This window comes from Condylura cristata, unplaced genomic scaffold (assembly GCF_000260355.1).
Source record: "Condylura cristata isolate star-nosed mole 26May11 unplaced genomic scaffold, ConCri1.0 scaffold00015, whole genome shotgun sequence".
Lineage (NCBI taxonomy): Eukaryota > Metazoa > Chordata > Mammalia > Eulipotyphla > Talpidae > Condylura > Condylura cristata.
This window is the reverse complement of record NW_004567116.1, coordinates 1,703,497-1,715,106: the sequence shown is the minus strand read 5'-3', so window position 1 is coordinate 1,715,106 and position 11,610 is coordinate 1,703,497. Positions and strand designations below refer to the sequence as shown.

Here is an 11,610-nt window from a genome sequence, read left to right as displayed (position 1 = left end):
GGCGCGCACGGGCGGGAGCGCAGCCAGGCGGAGCCCTCGGAGCGGCGCGTCAAGCGGGAGAAGCGCGATGACGGCTACGAGGCGGGTGAGCTGGCCCCGGGCGTGGAGGCCGAGCCCGCGGGCCCCAGCACCCCACGCTTTTCGTAAAGTGTCTTGCTGCAGCCACGGGGGGTTCCAGGCTCTCTTCCCACTGACCTCCCTGAGAACAGGCGTGATCTGTGTTGTTTACTGGGCACATCCCAGGCCCAGGCCCTCACAGGCTGTGAGCAGTGAATGAATGAAGTGGGCCCAGCGTTTGCAGAGTGAGAGAGAGCTGGTGTGGGGCGGGCCCCGTCGGGCTCATCCTAGAGACCTACGACACTGTCAGGTAGGCAGGGGGGGCCGAGAAGGACCCCAGAGACCCAGTTAAGACATTGGAACTTTGCTTAGAGAGCTGTACAGTGTCATGGGTCTGAGTAGATCACACGCATTTTGCAAAGGTCGTGCTTTGAGAGGTGGGCCAACGGAAGTCACCCTGGAAGCCAGGCTGCTGGGGCCTACGGGAGGCAGCGGGGTGGGATAGAGAGGTGAGGGGATGGGGTGTTAGGAGGAGGAATTAACAGTTTAGCCTTGGACAAGGGTGGGGAGGAGGGCGTGTGGAGGATGCCGCCTTGAATTTTGACTTGAGTAATTAGCTGGGCTGAGCAGCGGTGGTGTCCACTGAAGGTGTTTAAAAGAGAAGCTGGTTTTGGGGGGGGGAAGATAAGACGTTCTGTTAGGGGAGAGCTGCGCTGGAGTGTGGAGAAGCCCAGCATCGAGGCCCTGCAGAGCAGTGTGGGAGTTAGGAATACTCGGGGCAGCTGAAGGTGCCAGAGCGAGTGAGAGCGCGAAGCTGGAGATGTGGCTAGGAAGTAGAACCCGAGAAATGCCAGTGTGTCAATGACAGGCAGAGCTTGGTGCCACAGGCGAGGAGGTAGAGTAGCCAAAAAGGCAGGAAAGCTGGACTCTTGCATCCTGGCATCTGTGGGCAGAGCTTTGTGAGAAGACAGGTGTGGACTTCGTCAGGCGGAGTCAGTGGCGAGTACCCATGCGGACATGAGGCACTGAGGACCTGGAGAGCCCAGAGGGCTGGGGCCTGGTCCTGGTGGGATAAGGGGAGCCTGTGGGCGGGGGTGCAGGAAGGTGGCGTGTGGTGGCAGCTGGCATGGGCTCACCTTCTGATGGTGCCCCATGTCTGTTTGTGGGGTCCAGGGAGCTGTACGGAGGATGCCGTCGCACTGCTAACAGTCTGGCTGCAGGCGCGGCCCAGAGAGGACGCACTGTGCACAGGGCACAGCAGTCGGTGGTCGAACAGGAAGGTCCTTGAAGGGGGAGGCGTTTGAGTCCTGCACTCAGGCAGGAGCTTGTGGGTCTGCGTGGTGAGGGAGGAGCCAGTGTGAGAGTGAGGGGTGCGGAAAGTTGGGCCCTTTGGGTCAAGAAAGGAAGGGACGCGGACAAGGTTTGCTTTTCAGAGTCCTGACTTGGGTGAGGAAAGCGGCTGTTTCCTGCATCCTGGGCCCCTGCTGCAGGGGCCTTGCTCGGAGCTCAGGCTGGCTCCTGGGCCCCGCGTTCGGCTCCTGAGCCCCGTCTCTCGTTCCAGCTGCCGGTTCCAAAACTAGCTCAGGAGATGCCTCGTCCCTCAGCATCGAGGAGACCAAGTAAGTTGCGTCCTTTGTGTTTCTACCCTTTCTCCCAGGCGGGTAGCTCAGGGCAGCTGCAGGGAGAGGCGCTTGCCCCCGGCAGGGAGCTGGTGGAGTTGGAAGTGCAGCTGTGCCGAGGCCCAAGAGGAAGGCTGGTGACCTCCGGCCGGGGGCCGGGCCTGGTGCGCGTCCTCCCTGCGGAGGGCTCCGGCGCCCTAACCTGCCAAGGCCGGCCCCGCGTTGGGGGTTAGACCATTCACCCCACTCTTGTTTTCACCCCGTCTGCAGAAATGCTGACGCCGGTTTCTGACAGCCCCTAACATGTATCTCTTGTCCTTAGTAAACTCCGCGCGAAGTTGGGGCTGAAACCTTTGGAGGTCAATGCCGTTAAGAAGGGTAAGTGTGAGGCGGAGGGGCGGGTGAGAGGGCATTTGGGTGGAGGAGAGAAGTGGCGTTTGCACCGAGCTGCGCACCGGTCAGTCGCCTGCGCGCTGCCCTCCTTGCTGGCGCCTTGTGGGCCCCGTGCCTTTCTCTGCAAGGCTGCGTGAGACAGGGTGGGCTGGGCAGGTGTGAGTTGTGGGGCCCGGGAAGGTATGGAGGGCCCGTGCTGCTATGGGGGTGACATGAGTATGGGGGTGACACGGGTATGGGGGTAGAATGCGACTAGGGAGGTGCAGGCGTCCTCGCCCCATCCTGGCCCCTTCTGGCCCCCTGCGCTGGAAGGGGGCAGGGTGAGTGGCTCCCTCCTCTCCCCCCAGCCATGGGCAGGCATAGCCTCACGTCTGGGCCCCCCTTCCAGAGGCGGGCACCAAGGAGGAGCCCGTGACTGCCGATGTCATCAACCCCATGGCCATGCGACAGCGAGAAGAGCTGCGAGAGAAGCTGGCGGCCGCCAAAGAGAAGCGCCTGCTGAATCAGAAGCTGGGGTGAGGGGCCGGCCGGGGGGCAGAAGGCTGCCAAGGAGCTCTAGGATGCAGGTGTGGCGGGGCTGGTAGCTGGCCTCCCCTGAGGTCATTGCTGCTTTTCAGGAAGATAAAGACTCTGGGGGAGGATGACCCCTGGCTGGACGACACCGCAGCCTGGATTGAGAGGAGCCGGCAGCTTCAGAAGGAGAAGGACTTGGCAGAGAAGAGGGTGAGGACCTGGGCCGCTGGGGTGGTCGCCGGGGGCTGCGGCGCAGGGGCTCGCCCTGGGGGTGAGGCACAGGTAGGAGGCGATGATCAGCGGCCTGCCCATCTGTCCACACGGGGTGAAGTCCCGCATGGTCAAGCTGCAAGGCCTGAGTAGTTGTGCCAGCAGCACCACACTGGTCAAGATCATGGGAGCGCGACCCTGGCCTGTCGGTGATCATGCAGCGTCAGTTATGAGAGGAAAGGGGCAGTGGGAAGGGGAGGGCGCAGCTAGGGAGCGCGTGGTCACCTGTAGCCCTGGGGCTGGGAGTCCACCCTGCAGTCCAGGCCCTTCTCTGCCCGATGACTCGTGTTGTCTTTCGGATCAAGCCCTAGACTGGCCACAGCCAGGGTTTCAGTGTCAGCAAGGCTTCCCCGATCAGCTCTGGGCCCCTCATCACGCGTCAGTCCTTGGCCCCTGGGCGTTCCCCGTCATACCTGGTGCTGCACACTCTTCTCGGGGCGACCGTGCTCTCTGCTTGCGGTCGCTTTGAAAGGCAGCTTGCAGGGCTGGGCTCCACGGCTGACCTTAACGAGGAGCGCAGAGCTGCGGGTCACGGCGTGGCCGAACAGAAATCAAGGTCTCCCCTGGCCCGTGCCGCACGTAGGCCAAGCTGCTGGAGGAGATGGACCAAGAGTTCGGCGTCAGCACCCTGGTGGAGGAGGAGTTTGGGCAGAGGCGACAGGTGAAGCCCTGCTGTCCTTGGGGCTGGGACCAGGGCTGGGAGGAGTGGGCGCTGACATGCCCGAACGCCCCTCACCCCAGGCCCTGTACAGTGCCCGGGACCTGCAGGGCCTCACCGTGGAGCACGCCATCGAGTCCTTTCGAGAAGGGGAGACGCTGATCCTCACCCTCAAGGACAAAGGTGAGCGGGCTGGCTGCCGGGCGGGGGCGCAGCGCGCTGAGCGCAGGGCCGGCAGGAGCAGCTGTCTGCGCCCTGCCCCTAGGCGTGCTGCAGGAGGAGGAGGACGTGCTGGTGAACGTGAGCCTGGTGGATAAAGAGCGGGCAGAGAAAAATGTGGAACTGCGGAAGAAGAAGCCAGACTACCTGCCCTACGCGGAGGACGAGAGTGTGGACGACCTGGCCCAGGCAGGCGCGGGCGCGGGCGCGGGCTGAGAACTCGGGTTGCGGGGCCGCGCGGGCTCCTCGGAGCCTGCTGGGTCCCAACCTGCCCCTCCTGCCACGCAGCAAAAGCCCCGCTCGATCCTGGCCAAGTACGACGAGGAGCTGGAGGGCGAGCGGCCGCAGTCCTTCCGGCTGGAGCAGGGAGGCACGGCCGACGGCTTGCGGGAGCGGGAGCTGGAGGAGGTCCGGGCCAGGCTGCGGCTGCAGGCTCAGTCGCTGAGCACGGTCGGGCCCCGAATCGCCTCCGAGTACCTCACGCCTGAGGAGATGGTGAGTCCCGGGCCGGTGGCTGCCAGGACAGGCCGGCAGGGAGCCTGAGGCTTCGCGCTGGTCCTCCTGGGTGCAGCCGGAGAGCTGCGGGAGACAGCGCTGCGGCCGCAGCGGGGTGGCTGAGCCGAGAGCCCGAGCTTGGGTTCAGGCCTGGGCACACAGCCGTGCGTGGGAGGGGGTGGCGGCCGAGATGGGGGTGGCGTCACTGCCGCCGCCCTGGGGGCTGTCAGGGTTATTGACGATGAGTCAAGTGACCACGTAGGCTGTGTGGCAAATGCAGTGTGCCCCAGGAACCCAGGCAGCCTGCTGGGGTGGCGCCGTGGGCCCGACTGCCGGACTCCGGCCCAGCTCTCCCACCCAGGGCGGGGTGGCCTTGGGCTAGGTCCTTGACTGCTCTGTGCCCTGGTTTTCCTCCTCACAGGTGGGGTGATCACGGCACCCACCTCATGTGGGCTCAAGAGTGTTCACCCAGTGAGTCCACTCTCTAGGCCCCTGGCTCCCCGCCCCCTCCCCATGCTGACCCACTCTCCCCGCAGGTGACCTTCAAAAAGACCAAGCGGAGGGTGAAGAAGATCCGCAAGAAGGAGAAGGAGGTGGTGATGCGGGCCGACGACCTGCTGCCGCTGGGGGACCAGACTCAAGATGGGGACTTCGGTTCCAGGTGGGGTTGGCTGGACGCGGGAGGGTGGGCCAGGCCAGGCCAGGGGGCTGGTACTGAGCACAGCGCCCTCTGCCCCCAGGCTGCGGGGCCGGGGCCGGCGCCGGGTACCCGAGGTGGACGAGGAGACCCAGGGAGAGGCGCCAGAGAAGGAGGCTGTGCCACAGCCCACCCCGTCCGACGACACCCGGGTGGAGAACATGGACATCAGCGATGAGGGTGAGCGCCCCGGCCAGGGAGGGGTGGCCAAGAGCCAGGCCCCAGGGTGGCCTGAGCAGGTGTCCCCTGGTGTGCAGAGGAGGCTGGAGGTCCGACCGGGTCCCCCGAGGTGCTGGAGGAGGACGAGGCTGAGCTGGAGCTGCAGAAGCAGCTGGAGAAGGGGCGCCGCCTGCGGCAGCTGCAGCAACTCCAGCAGCTGCGGGACAGCGGGGAGAAGGTGAGGGGCCCCGGGGCTGGGCGCCTGTGGGTGCAGGCGGAGCGGGGCCAGGTGAAGGCCTGCGGGCCCACCTAGCCGGCTGGCGTGATGCCATGTGCTGGCGGGTGTCGGCTTCTGCGTCGCCTTCAGGCGAGTTTCTGTGAAGTTGGGGCCTCTCCTCCTTCCCTTCTGTGGCTTCGTTGCCTTGGCGGTCGGGTGTTAACGCTGGGACGTGCTGTTGGGAGGTTGAACACTGGGGCCGTATTCCCTGGTCAGCAGGGAAGGGCAGCATGGGCCACGCCCTCCACGCGTGGCCAGAGCCTGCAGTTCCCAGCGTGAGCCGGACACTCGGAACTGAGCGTGCGCCAGTCCCGTGCAGTGGGGAGACGCTGCCGAGGCCTCGGTGACAGCGTGTGCGCTATGGCACAGGCTTCCCAGGGACCCCCAGATCCTGCCGCAGAAACCAGGGCAAGTCACTCTCAGCTGGGTCAGCAGTGAGCACGGAAGGCCGCCCTCAGGGCCTGGGCACCCTCCTGCCAGGGACAGCGGCCACCTGATCTGTGGCAGAAAGCTAGAGCTACGCAGCCGTGAGCTTAAACCCGCACGAAGGAGTAACCGCCAGGGAGAGGGAGAGGGCTTCGTGTGGCGGAAGTGCGGAGAAAACCTGAGTCGACCACAAGCACGGGGAGGAGACACCGGTGGCCCGAAAGGCGTCTCAGTGGCGCTCGCCAGCCCCGAGGCAGTGCGCATTGTGCTTACGACCTTTAAAAACGTTTGGCCTGTGGTGGAGACAGCTCTTTGGTCCGCTGGTGGCCCAGAGAAGCAGGTGTAAATGGGTGCAGAAGGGAGCAGCCGGCAGCTTCTCTAAGGAGGCTGCTGGCCGCAGAATGTTGGGTTACAGGAGGGTTTGCTGACAGGGATGCACGAGAGGGGGGCAGCGCAGTTGAGGGGACACTGTCAGCTGCAGGGCAGGCTGAGGGCCCGGGAGGGTGGCCTGAGGCAGGGGCAGGGCTGGAGCTGCTGTGGGGTGGGGAGGCAGAAAGGGGGGTGCTGGCTGGGTCAGCGCTGGGAGGGGTGAGTGTTCGCAGGTTCCCCAGCAGGAGCTTGGCTGGTGTCGGGGGACGGGCCCTGCAGGTGGGGCGAGAGTCTTTGGACAAGAGTTGACGTGGTTGGTCATAAAGGGCTGTGCAGGCCTTGGGGTGTTTCCCGAGGGCTGTGGGGGGCCGTTGCCGGCTTGGAGCCGAGGTGTGCCTGAGGGAGGTCAGCATAGGTGCAGAGTGGGGGTCAGGAGAGAAGGGGAGACCGGTCGGAGGCTTGCTGTGGGCAGGGGGGCCTGCTCTGCCAGTGGCGAGGATCCTGGGCTCCAGGGTCTTGCTGGCCCTGCCCCAGAGACTTCTGGGCTTGCCCTTAGCCGCCCTTCCCCGCAGGTGGTGGAGATAGTGAAGAAGCTGGAATCCCGGCAGCGGGGCTGGGAGGAGGACGAGGACCCGGAGCGCAAGGGGGCCATCGTGTTCAACGCCACATCGGAGTTCTGCCGCACCCTGGGGGAGATCCCTACCTACGGGCTGGCGGGCAACCGGGAGGAGCAGGGGGAGCTCATGGTGGGTCCGGCCCTGCGCAGGGCTCGGCTCGCGCGGGGCTGCTGAGGCGCTGGGTGCGGCGGCTGGGGCTGGGCGCGGGCCGACTCGGTCTCTTGTGCCGCAGGACTTCGAGCGGGATGAGGAGCGCTCAGCCAAAGGGGGCTCCGAGTCCGACGGGGAGGAGAACCTCGGCTGGAGCACGGTCAACCTGGAGGAGGAGAAGCAGCAGCAGGATGTGAGGAGGCGGGGGGCTGGCGGGGGGCAGGAGCCGGAGCCCCGCAGACAGCCGGGGGGGGGCTGCGCCACGCTCCCCTCTGCGGTGGGGCCCCTGAGCCCCAGGGTGTGGTGAGGCGTCTGGCACGGGCCTGGTGTGCGGAAGCACCTCGGCTGCTCGGGGCAGTGAGGGCTGGGAGTGAGAGGGGCCCGTGGCCCGCTCACCACTGCATCCCGTCACCCCCAGTTCTCCGCCTCCTCCACCACCATCCTGGACGAGGAGCCCATCGTGAATAGAGGGCTGGCGGCAGCCCTGCTCCTGTGCCAGAACAAAGGTGAGGCGGGGGACGGGCCGCGAGCCGCCTTCCCGAGGCCGAGGGCCTCCAGCCTGGGTCTCCGTCCAAGAAAGACAGCTTTGCCCACGTGACTCCCCTTCTGCTCTGGGGGAGCCGGTGAAGCGCTGCTCAGGGCCCCACTCTGCGTCAGCGGGTGCCCTTGGCCAGGGCCCAGTGCTGATCGTCATGTTTGGTGCAAATCGGGCCTGGGGCTTTCCTTGCCCCAGCACGGGGGCAGGTCCCGGGCACCTGCTGTGCCGCGCGCGGGTGGTGGTCAGGGCTGTGGCAGGGTGGGCCTCCCGCCTGTCCCCCACCACAGGGCTGCTGGAGACCACGGTGCAGAAGGTGGCCCGCGTGAAGGCGCCCAACAAGTCCCTGCCGTCGGCCGTGTACTGCATTGAGGACAAGATGTGAGTTGGGGGGTGGGGGAGCCGCCGAGCTCGGGTTCCAGGGGCCCCAGAGGTGGGGGGGGGCGCTGGTGCTGAGGCCCTCTCTCGGGCCAGGGCCATCGATGACAAGTACAGCCGGCGGGAGGAGTACCGGGGCTTCACTCAGGACTTCAAGGAGAAGGACGGCTACAGGCCCGACGTGAAGATCGAGTACGTGGACGAGACGGGCCGGAAGCTCACGCCCAAGGAGGTGAGCGCAGCCCTCGGCGGGCCTGGCCGGGGCGGCCTGCGTGCTGCGGGCTCTGCGGTGGTGGCGCTGCACCGTCGCCCCAGGCTCAGGGAGGAGCAGACCGGCTGCCTCAGCCACCTGCCCTCAGGCGCCCGCACCCAGACACTCGCTGCCGGGTCCCAGTGCGGCCTTCCGCGCCTCCCCTGTGGAGGCCGCACGGGCCCCGGGCCTGACCGCTCCCCGCCGTGCCCAGGCCTTCCGGCAGCTGTCCCACCGCTTCCACGGGAAAGGTTCAGGCAAGATGAAGACGGAGCGGCGCATGAAGAAGCTGGACGAGGAGGCGGTAGGTGGCCCTCTGGGGTGGGGCGGCTGTGCCGCCGCGGCCCGTGCTCACGGTCTGCCCGCAGCTCCTGAAGAAGATGAGCTCCAGCGACACGCCCCTGGGCACCGTGGCCCTGCTCCAGGAGAAGCAGAAGGCCCAGAAGACCCCGTACATCGTGCTCAGCGGCAGCGGCAAGAGCATGAACGCGTGAGTCGGGCGGGGGGCCAGGGCCCCTGGGTGCCTGCGGGGCGTGGCTTCTGGCGCCCCTCCATCTTCACCCCTCTTCTCTCTGCAGGAACACTATCACCAAGTGAAGCTGACCTTCCTCCGCCCGCCCCACCTTTAATGTTAAATAAAGTTCACTCCTTATTTTTTCCTCCCTGGTCATAGTGTAGATTCCAGAGTCAGATCTGGGGGGAGGCAGGGCGTTTGGGGGAGCCTCAGGCAGGTGGGGCACCTCTGCTGTCCGATCTGCTCCACGCAGCTCCTGGAGAGGAGCGAGCCTGCCCCCCGGGTTCGGAGGTGAGCAGACCCCTGGCGACCTGGAGCTGACCTCTGCCGGGGAGACGAGTCCTGTGGCGGCAGAGCGGGGGCTTCTCCAGGGGCCCAGCCTGCCAGTGAGGGGCACACAGGAAGCCTGGGCAGACCCCCAGGGAGAGCACCCCCCAACACCCAAGGGTGCTCCAGATGGTTCCCCAGGTTTTACAAAGTGAAACTGGGTTAAGAAAAGGGTGCGTTGTTGGTTCTTTGGGCGGAAATAACCGAAGCCCGAGACCAAACGCGCTGGCTTACCTGATCGCCCCCTGGCCGCCATGTGACCCTTTGCTGGATGCCATCCCGTGACTCCACCTGGCTGCTTCCTCAGGGAGGGCCTGAGGGCCAGAGGGGCGGGTGTGCAGCGTACGGGCCGTTTCTGTGTCCGACGGGGTGGCCTGGCCTCCATGGCGCAGGAATGCAGCCCCATTCCTGTCCTAGGGCCAAGCACCAGCCACGCGAGCGGCCCACAGCCCAGGCTGCTGCTGTTGGTATCCTGCGGTGCACCTGGCCTCCATGCCAAGCCCGCCATTTGTCCTGTGGCTCCTTCGCCAGTGGCCCGTCACTGTCCTGGTATGGAAGGGCCCAGCTGGGGTGGGTGATTGAAGGAGCAGAGCAGGGCTGGGCCTGGTTCTGGCCTGGCCTTTGAGGTTCAGTGCCAAGGGCTTGATGGGCACCGTTGGTTGCCCTTGTGGGGGACTTGGCAACAAAATGAGAACTTCAGCTCCTTTTCCTCCTTGGCCCCTGGGCTGAGGCTCACCCCACTTGTCTACAAGACCTTCAGCTCCCTGGAGGGGAAGACTTAAGCTCCATGGACAAGATGGCGCTGAGGACTGGATAGAAGATTCTCTGAACAGCAGCTCCTGCTGAGGAGTCACCAGCTTGTATTCTGCCCTGGCCACCCCCACCCGCCACAGTGCAACAGCTCCCATCCCCGGCGTGTAAGCCAGAGCTGTTTTCAGGCTTCTTCCCTGCCCTGGAATTAGCCTCCAAAGGCCAGTCCCTCTTGCCACCCCCACCCCCCGCCAGGCCGCACACCTCACCTGGGCCTCCAGGTTCTTAGCTGGAGCCTGCGAAAGGCAAGATGGAGCCAGAGCAGCTCCGAAGAGGGCCACCTCCAGCCCTTCAGCCACTACGGCCCCAAGGGGCCTTCCCTGGATGCCTGCCGCACTCTGGAGGCTCAGGCGCGGCTGCTGACTGGGGCCAGATGTCTCAGCCGATGGGCGGTGACAGGTGTGGGCTGCTGCTGCTCCTGAGATGCTCCGGAGGTGGTTTGGTTTGGTTTGGATACTGCGGTGACCCCCAGACAGGCCTCTAGGACCTGTGGGGGCCCAGCCTAGAAGAAACGCCATCAGCCCCAGTGGATGCTCCCCACTGCTGGAGTGTGAGACTTGCTCACAAACAACCCAGTGCAAGTGAGAAAGTCAGGGGAGTTGTCATGGTAGCTACATGGTGCCACCTGAGGCCCCCAGGGTCTGATCCCGTCCCCCGCAGCGGGACTGTGGCAGCCTGGAGCTGGGCCCCCCACCCCACGGGTCCTGAGATGCTCCTCTGCCTGGGCGTCCCCAGCCAGCTCTTTTGCAGAAGGTGCTCCGGGCTGGTCTGTTGCTTGCGGTCAGCTCCAGGCCTTGCTTCCTGGCCCTCCACGCACTGTCCTGTTGTGACGTGGCCCGGGAAAGGTGCCGCTTGTGCTGCTGGTTAAGGCAGCTGCCCGGCTTCGGCATTCCGACGTTCCCCTGGTGACCAGGTGTGAAAGGCTGCAAACCCCCTGCCTGTCAGCAAACTCCACTGACCCACTGCCTTATTTTCGGGGTTGTAGAATCCGTTACTTTCACTGCCTGGGTGCTGTGCCCACACCAGGTTTTGCCAGAGGAGCCCCTTGAGCTGGCATCTGGGCACTGATGAGATTCTTGTCAGGGCGGTGTGGCTTGGGGCCGCTGTGTGACCGGGAGCTGCTGGGGACCACGAAGCAGGCAGTCCCCCAGCAGCAGAGGGGCTGCACCCCACCACCCTAGCCGGTTCAGCCAGTCCGTGTGTGGGCAGGTGGGCCTAACATTCTGCGCCTTGGGATTCTTGTTTCCATTTGAATTCCAGGAGGTCCTGGAAGTCAGGCCACTGTGCACCCACCCCGTTACCGGCCTCCCTTTGGCCACCAGACCCCCAGGGAAGGCTGGGGTACCAGGAGGAGAGAACCAAGCTTCCTGAATGGCAGGGGTGGGAACTGGTGGGGTCACCAGAGACGTGAAGGCTGCAGACAGGGGTCCCCCTGGAGGCAGCTTGCAGGCCTGCTGGTCCAACAGGGCTCTGGCAGCGTAAACAAATTAGTAACTAAAGGCATGAGAAAGGCCAGAGGAAAACAGTCTGAAAGGATGCAAGAGAATCAAAGGGATACACAGGCCTGTCCGAGGGGGCCTCCCAGCTCGGTGGTTTGAGCAGTTTTTTTGTTCTTAGTCTAGGTCCTGCCTGCACTGGAGGCTCAAATGCTCAGCCCCTCTAGAACATTCTCACGGGCCAGCAACAGTAATGTTCACCAGCTCTCTGAGTGTCCCTTGGGCCCCGCAGGTTGAAATGTCCTCACCTCTTAGGGTGAACGAGGTCGCGGGCCGTTCCGCCCTCCGCCATTAGCCTCCAGGGCCCGCACCTGTGGTCTCGCGTGGCCACACGGTTAGGAACTCGTGGGCCGGAGCTCGGGCGTGTGCAGGTTGAATGGA

General features: G+C 65.2%; 1 protein-coding gene across 1 annotated transcript; it reads left to right on the top strand.

Moving 5' to 3' along the window:
* The first annotated feature begins 6 nt into the window (after positions 1-6).
* SART1 (squamous cell carcinoma antigen recognized by T cells) lies at positions 7-8,741 on the top strand. The gene is made up of 20 exons (XM_004682608.2): positions 7-85; positions 1,619-1,676; positions 1,999-2,054; positions 2,458-2,584; positions 2,687-2,792; positions 3,436-3,513; positions 3,594-3,693; positions 3,776-3,918; positions 4,018-4,224; positions 4,761-4,885; positions 4,965-5,101; positions 5,179-5,318; positions 6,725-6,898; positions 7,002-7,112; positions 7,338-7,425; positions 7,745-7,835; positions 7,929-8,064; positions 8,297-8,386; positions 8,451-8,572; positions 8,661-8,741. Exons 4-20 carry the CDS (start codon positions 2,505-2,507, stop codon positions 8,677-8,679), a joined length of 1,947 nt encoding a protein of 648 aa, XP_004682665.1. The 5' UTR covers positions 7-85; positions 1,619-1,676; positions 1,999-2,054; positions 2,458-2,504; the 3' UTR covers positions 8,680-8,741.
* The last annotated feature ends 2,869 nt before the right edge of the window (positions 8,742-11,610 follow it).